The 8350-nt window shown below is 33.7% G+C and overlaps 1 protein-coding gene across 7 annotated transcripts in view; it reads left to right on the top strand.

The window, feature by feature from the left end:
• The window catches only part of SWT1 (SWT1, RNA endoribonuclease homolog), a 138037-nt gene that overhangs the window by 35639 nt on the left and 94048 nt on the right, over positions 1-8350 (top strand). For all 7 annotated transcript variants that reach the window (XR_002781407.1, XR_002781408.1, XR_002781409.1 and 4 more), the window contains exons 14-16: positions 3813-3961; positions 5042-5229; positions 7250-7381. Coding sequence is in view for 3 of the 7 variants with exons in the window: in XM_023533239.1 (XP_023389007.1) it covers positions 3813-3961; positions 5042-5229; positions 7250-7381 (469 nt within the window). In the remaining 4 variants the exon portion in view is untranslated. The remainder of the gene's footprint in view (positions 1-3812; positions 3962-5041; positions 5230-7249; positions 7382-8350) is intronic.

Raw genomic sequence — 8350 nt, 5'->3', positions numbered from 1 at the left:
CAAAAGCAATTTGCAATGAAATTAGCATTTTAAGATTATGATTGGCTTTTAATAAAACATCTTTTAGTTTAAAAAGAATTCAACTAGCTATATTTTGCCAAGAAATATATGTAGGGACTCCTAAATAGGAACAGTTGACCTTTCAACAACATGGGAGTTTGGGGTGCCAACCACCCATGCAATTGAAAATTCGTGTATGACTTTGACTTCCCAAAAAGTTAACTGCTAATGGCCTACTGTCGACTAGAAGCCTTACTGATACCATAAACAGTCATGTATTATATACTGTATTCTTATAATAAAGTAAGCTAGAGAAATGCTAAGACAACCATAAGGAAAATGCATTTATAGCACTACTGTGCATATTTATTAGAAAAAATTTGCCTATAACTGGACCTACACAGTTCAAACCCATATTATTCGGGAGTCAACTGTACTTTTTAATAATAGTAATAATAAATAAATCAATAGATGCTAATTTTTTTCTAAATACTTTTTAGATGCTGTACTTGAAACCACCATGGACTCTAATGCATTTATTACAGTGCTTTAGAAAACATTGGTTGGCTGTATTTGGATTAGTTATGGAAAAGAATTTGCTTTTAACCATTGAGAGCTTATATGAAAACCTCTGTAAAGGTATGAATCTTTTATTTTGTTTTTAGCAGTGTTGTATTAAAGTCAGACTAACAGATATATTCCATGTAATGTGAAGATAAATTAATTCAATAATTTGTTAATTAGTTCTTAATCATTTATACTTCTCATTTCCAGAGGGAATTTGTGATAGGTGGCTGAATGGATGCAGTTCATAGGGCTTGTGACTATTGGTATTGTTGATGTTCCTGGATGTTGTGAATATATAATTTTTAATAATGTTTGAAAACATTTAAAATCAGATTTGATCTTCAGGTATGCAAATAGAATTATTTAGATTTTTTCATTTCTTGCTGTATTTAACACAAATTTTGACCACTTTTCATCTACTGATTTTAAAGTGTAGTATAACAAGGTTTCTAGCTAAAATATATAGATAAGGAGTAGGAAACCTTTGGCTTTGGTGCATAGTGAATTTTAGAACCAGAAGAGACTACAGTCAGCCACTTGATTGGAAGTGTTTAAACTGTATTGTACAGAACCTCAGGCTTCCGAAGTGCCCTTGGAGCTGCCACACTTAGAGGTAGAAAGGTCTATGGGAGACTGGTGGGCCTTTGGCCTTCAACTTCAACTTTAGCCAAGCAGCTTTCTTTTATCTATTTCTATATGGAGATTCCATGTAGGATTTGAAAAAAAACAAAAAACAAACAACAAAGAAAAACAACTTTCTCTGCTAAGAAGAAAAAGATGTGAAAAGCACTCATCTGATGTTATTAAAGTCCATGTTTTGTCATGAAGGAAACGAGCCCAGATAGCGGCGAGTGTCTAAAGTCTAAACAATTAGATTTGTCTTGCTATCTGTGCCTTTTAAAAAGCAGAGTAAAACAGAAGGAATTTAAAGTGCCTCGTCAGTGTCTCATGACCTGTACAAGGTATATGTTGCACGAATATCTATTTTTCAGAGTTACCATTTTTAAAAGAAATATAATTTCCAGGGGTTATCTTTAACCATAGATTATTTGTTGGGGGTATTATTATATAAGGGACGTTGAACAGTATATTGGACATGTCTTCAAAGCAGTTTTACAAGATATATAGAAACACTTTATGTATCTTACCAGGGGCATAATTTAGTTGGTTCTAACAAAAGGCAAAATCTTGATCTTGAACAAGATTTAGTTTAAAAAACAGCATATCTAGTTGCCATCTTCCATTTGTCTGTTCGTTTCAGGGGTGGGCAGTGTTTTGCTCTTTGCAGTTTAGATGTGGTTAGTGGGCAGCAGCTCTGATTGGCAGTAAGGAAAGGATTGAAGAGATGTGACTGTTCCTTGTGCTAAAGGATTGAAAAGATGTGACTGTTCCTTTTTTGGAATCATTGTGTGCATAATTTATTGATCCTTAGTCTAGAAGAATCTGATGCCTAATATTTACTGACTCGTGATGAATATTAAAAGAATTATAAAAGTGCCTTCTGCTCTAAAATAATTTTGATTAGAAGAATCAGTTTGTGACTTGTTTACTATCTTTAATAGTATCCTCAGCTGTTGGATTATACGTGTGTTTCTCTTCAGTATACCAAACATATACCCTTAGAATAATTCATAGAAAATTGTGTGGAAAATGTCTAGTTGCTTTTTCTCACTTTGATATCCATATTAACTTTAGTCTAAATAATTATCATTCTTACATAAGCATTAAACTATTTCAATCATGTAGATGTCTTTTTATGTTTTGTCTAGGTGCTGAATTTATCACTGTTATTTCCCTTTTGCCCATAGTGTTCATAAAGAATTTCTGTAAGACCGAAATAAAATGATTAATTCAAGGATATAACCTTGCTAGATATAGACTACTTTGAAGAAGCACACTTCAAAAAAGTCATGCCCAATTTCTCCTCCTCGAGAGATTTTCTAGGTTCATCAGATCTAAATTCTGTCTCATGTGTAGCATCTCTCATCTCTCTTTTCCCATAGGAATTTAAACTAGTCATTGACTTTAAAAATAACAAAGTGTTATTGTAAGGAAATACACTGTTTTGTAAGAAAATACACTGTTTGTTTGTAAGGAAATACACTGTTTGTTTGTAAGGAAATACACTGTTTGTTTGTTTGATAAAGGGGAAGCCAGAAGCTTGCCTGTAACCATCACATTAGATTAGAATTTCTAATATTGTTTAATTATTAAAATCTTTTATTTTCATTTAACCTTTCATTAGTTCACAAGCAGATGCTCATTGTGTAAGTGATACAGGGGAACTCTTTATTTTTTTAACTCACAGAGCCAGTGAAAAATCATGCTGGTGTTTCAGAGAAACTGAACATTAAAAAAAAATAACACATTATAGCATGGTTATTGTAAATGCCTTTGAAAATTGTTACGCAGCATTCTATCTTAATAATGGAAAGATTTTTCTTTTTATTCTGAGTTTTGGTGACTTTAGAAAGTTACATAACTTCATTGTTCCTAACTTTTAAATTTGTTGAAATTATTGTTATCATCTCTCCTAATTAGTTTGAAAATTTAACGCAAGTCATTTTAGTTCCTTGAGAGCAAATCATTATACCTTTAAATTATTGCTTTAAATTAACTCACTGCTAATTTACAGTGGAAGAAATTTTGCAAGCTTCTCTTGCCTATAGCTTACTGTTACTTAACAAATAATAAGAATTATTTATTTTCTGCTAAAGCTGTATTGAGCACAGAGAACACATTGTTTTCAGCAAATTCAGTATTGCATTTCATGTGATGGAATTCGAAGGTGAATCACTGCGTAACAACCAAGGTGATGATGAGCGGTCCCACGTAGGACTTACGTGCTCACCACCAAAATGTGACTCTTCTGATGCCTCCACAGTAACCTGAATGTGAAGCAACCTCAGTTTCGAAATTCTGTAGTGTAACTCATTTGTTGGGTGATCATCTCTCTTTTCTGAAGAGTATGATGTTCATTCATTTTTACTTCAAAGTTGACCATGTTGAGGGGACTCCGGGAATCTGAGTATGGAATACCAGAATCAACTCCAAGTCCTTTGTCGATAACCAAGTTTGTCAGTTGTTGCTTTTAACACCATAGAGGTAAATTAGGAGTGGCGTGTAGGTGTAAATGTGTACTCTTCTTAAATTTCATAATTAATAATAGATCGGTTTTCCCAAGACATTTTTGTGCTGTATGCTCGTTCTTACATATTTTTTCCTTTTTAATTTTCTTTTACCAGCTAACAATGAAGTGGATTTTACAACCGTGAAATTCCTGCTTCAGGATTCTCAGAGTCTGTTACATGCTTTCAGTACAAGGTCAAATTATGATGGTATTCTTCCACAGGCCTTCGCTCAAGTAAACAAGCTACTCCAAACATTTACAGAGGTAAGATACCTTTGGAATGCCACTTTGATCAGCTAATCACTTGCATTCTACAATGAATCTAGCAGACAACAGTAGGTAGGGGATGTTTTAATTCTAACTTATTCTAAAATATTAAGGCATTAGGTAATATATTAAGTGAAATGAAAATTGAGTAAACAATTCTTATTACAAGTTCTAAAACACACATCCTCTGGTGGAAGCGGTATCACAACAGTTGTCGGGATTTTATGTGATTTCATTTCTTGGATGGAAGAGAACTATGCACCGTTGTCGGAATACTCATTTTCCAGCTCCCTAGACCCGTGAACCACAACATAGATCAAAATACTTTGGAAATTTTTTTTTTAAACATGCATGTGCCAAGGCCGTCTCAGACCTTAGGGATCAAATATCTGGTAGTGGTGCCCGGTGATATGGTTCTTGTTTTACTTTTTATTTTGAAATAATGTCAAACTTACGGAAAGGTCGCAAGAGTAGTACAAGGAATTCCCATATATATCCTTTATCCAGATTCCCCAGTGTTAACATTTTAATCACATTTGCTTTATTGTTTTCCCTATCTACCTACCTACCTGTCTATGTACTTACCTGTCCACATTTTTTTCTGAACTCTTTGAGAAAATGTTGCAGATACGATGCTCTTTTACCTCTAAATGCTTCCATATATATTTCCTAAAGTATATTTATGTAACTAGTATAATTAATCAGGAAATTAATATTGATATAATACAATGATAAAGTGCTTGGAGGCTTGCATAAACCTATTTGTTATTGTATTCTAGGTGTCCTCTCTAGTTCAAAACCTTATGTGTACAAGAGTTCAAACAGTATTGAATTGATATTTGCATTTCAGCTAAGAAAGTTCACGATGATAAATAGAAAATATTGTTTGATGTAAATGGAAAAGGAAATTTTTTTTAGCTCTGATACTTTTCTGGGAATATTCTGTACATAATCAAAGACAAAGACCAGTGAGCACTTTTTAGAAAGCTAGAACTTTTGTAAGTACAATTTGGATTTCTTTTCCTCTCATGTCTAGTGAAGGACTAGCTGCATTTTATGTAATTCTTATTTCCCCAGGTCAAGGCAAAACTTAATCGGAACCCTTCTGAAAATGCAGCGTGTAAAAAGCAAGAAGATACCTCTCCAATGAAGTCTAATGACCAAGAAATCACCACTTTCTCAAGTGCCCATCTTCCCCCACCCAACAGGCATCAAGAAATCTGGTCTATCCTGGAGAATGTTTGGATTACAATATATCAGAACAGGTACTACATTCTAAGAGTATTTGAATTTTAGGGTTTTCCATCGTTACTGTTATTCATTGCATCATGGGTGCTTGGATTGTGATTTTAATGTACTAGATTATCTTATTGAAAACTTTCTGTCGAATTGGGACCTTAGAAACAGTGATGCTTAAATAGGGGTACACATCAGAATTACCTGGAGTGTCTTAAAAATATATATGCCTGGGCTGTATTCACAGAAATTCTTATTCAGTAGGACTGAGGTGAAGCTTAGATAGTACATTAAACAAAATCTCTCTGGGTGATTCAGCTATGAAACCCTGATGAGAAACAGTGCCTATATATGTCAAAACCAAAGAACAGTCACCTAGGTGGGCTCAACAAATTAGCAAGATACAAAGCATTAATGAAATTTAAAATGATTTAAGGAAAGGTAAGTCTGGATTAGGGAAAATTCATGTGAGATTTTTTAAAAAGGAAGATACTTTTATTTAAAAGGAAGAAACACTTTATTACTTTCATACACATCACAAGTACTGTAGTCTTGGTAAAATGAAAAGATAGAGATCATTTGTGAGCAGTTCTTTAAATAGGCTTCTGTTAAAACAACTTTTAAAGCAACTGATTTTAAACTAGGCCAACACTTCCTTCTATACTTTTACCCCAAACCCATAATTTTTATATAAGTAATTCACCAACGATACTATACACTTCATAGTATGGTTTTGGTGGAAGGGCCCAGAGTGACTATTGTTTTGGATTAAGATCATCTATAGATAGATGTTCACAAGAGCAGCAAAGTAATATTAGCTCTCTCTTTAAACATCTATTCTCAGTCAGTCATCTATTACAACACTAGATTTGGGGCCTATTTTTAGTCCTTGGCTATAATTAAAAATTTTTTTCAAAACCATTTATAGTCTTCCACACTAAAGAAATATCTATACCTGACATGTGTGCTAAAGAAAACAATATTTTAAAAATTGTCTTTTCATATAAAGGATAGATTTTGTTCATTGGTTTGTCTGATCTTAACATAAGTTTAATATTTTGACTAATCAGATATTCTGTTTAGTTGAAAGTTACCATGTGTACCAGGCAGAGATGATCACTTTCAAAGTAAAATAGATTAAAACCATATCTAAGATGTTTTAATCTTCCTTTCATTTAGAAAACATTTGAGTACTTTATGTACCTTAGAGCTGACTTGTAATATACATACGTTTGTGTCGGATGTTATTGAGTTCTGGGTAATTTCTGGATAATAGACTTTACATTACAGCGTTTCAGTGAGTGACAAACGCTTATATTGCTTTATCAGTATATAGTTATTAAAGCCTCCTTCACTGTTTCTCATGCCTGGTTGTGCACCTGAGTCACTGTAAAACTTCTCACGTATTTGTGCTTGAACCTTCCATGTGGAGAGGCTCATTTGAAGGTGTGGTAGGCCCTTTGCAGTTACTCACCTGAAACTCCTAGACTCACAGCGGTCCCCAACCTGTTTGGCACCAGCGACTGGTGCTCCCATGAGAATCTAATGCCTGATGATCTGAGGATTGGAAGACTTCAGAAAGTTGGAGGGCTCATATTTTCTGATTTCGAAATGTGCTACAAATTTTCCAGAATTCAAAACAATGTGCTACTGGCATAAATATAGACACATAAGTCAGTGGAATAGAATTGAAAATACAGAGGTAAACTCATATATCTACAGTTGATTTCAACAAGGATGCCAAGACCATTCAATAGGGAAAGAATGGTCCCTTTTATAAATAATGCTGGGACAACTCAGTAGCTACACACGGAAGAGTGAAGTTGGACCCTGGCCTCATACTGCATGCAGAAAGGAACTCAGAATGGATAGATGACCTAAATGTAAAACTATAAAACTCTTAGGAGGAAACAATTTAAACAGATTAGGATTATGAGAGATGAGGTACAAATATGAGTTGACTTATTTTATATGTTAGAAATGGAAAACTTGAATTACAGTAAATATGCACGTGGACCTAAAAGTATCTCTTCTTTTTCTCTATTTCAGCACAGATGTGTTTCAGAGATTGGGTTCAAATTCAGCTCTGACTTCTTCAAAAATAGCTTCATTTGAAGAAGCATTTATATATCTTCAGAAGTTGATGGCAGCTGTGAAGGATATTCTTGAAGGAATTCAGAGGTATACATGAATTAATTTTAAAGTTTTATTTATTACTTTTTTCTTCTAGGCTTATCAGATTTGTCAGAGTTGCTGTGAGTCTTCCAGCAAATTTCCTAAACTAATAGCCTTTAGATTTAACTCTTCTTCCTCCCTTACAAAGAATCCCTGTTTCTGGTTTGGACCACAAGAATGTTCTGCTTTTTCCTTTCTAGAAAAAAAATATACCAGATTGCAAGCTTCATAAGAAACTTTATTTATTTTTTATTGTGTAGCTATAGCTTCTAGAACAGTGCCTAGCATATAATGAGTACTCAATAATTACTTGTTGAATAAATACATGTTAATATTTATTAACATTATAATTACTTGTTGAATATTTACTTGTTGAATAAATACATGTTAATATTTATTAACATTATAAGTTCCTCCAATGCAGTCTCACAGTTTTATAAACTGAAAAAGTTAGAGAAGCAACAACAGTCTTATGATGTTTTATGACTTATTCATAGGTGATTATTTCAAATATTCATGAAGCATATAGGAAACATAGTGCCAGAAAGCTATAGAATGGACCATAGCATCTTTATAGCATGAAGTCAGATGTTTTCTTTGTGGCACTAAAGGAGAATATTTGACACTTCTTTTTCTACAGATAGTAGAGATTTCAGTCTGTACTCAGTTCCTTGGTAAATTTTTATTGAGCGCCAGCTATGCTTGACATCGTGCTGGGCTCTGGGGAATCAAAGATAAATAAGATGCAACTTGTGATTCCAAAGAGCTTGTAGAAATAATGCAAACAGTCACATTAAAACAGATAATTGCAATAGAGAGTTGTTAATATTTTAACAAAGACATGTGCACTGGAGGGAGAAAGGGTTTGGCAGAAGATGAGGCTGGATGGAAGTTGGAGGGGAAGGTCTTGTGGGCCACTCACAGTTTCCACTTTATCCTATAGGCTGGTATTTCACATGTTAGCAACTGTTTATC

The sequence above is a fragment of the Pteropus vampyrus genome, unplaced genomic scaffold (genome assembly GCF_000151845.1).
Source record: "Pteropus vampyrus isolate Shadow unplaced genomic scaffold, Pvam_2.0 Scaffold98, whole genome shotgun sequence".
In the NCBI taxonomy this organism is placed as follows: Eukaryota; Metazoa; Chordata; class Mammalia; order Chiroptera; family Pteropodidae; genus Pteropus; species Pteropus vampyrus.
Note: the sequence above shows the minus strand (reverse complement) of the source record. Positions and strands in the feature narration are given on the sequence as shown.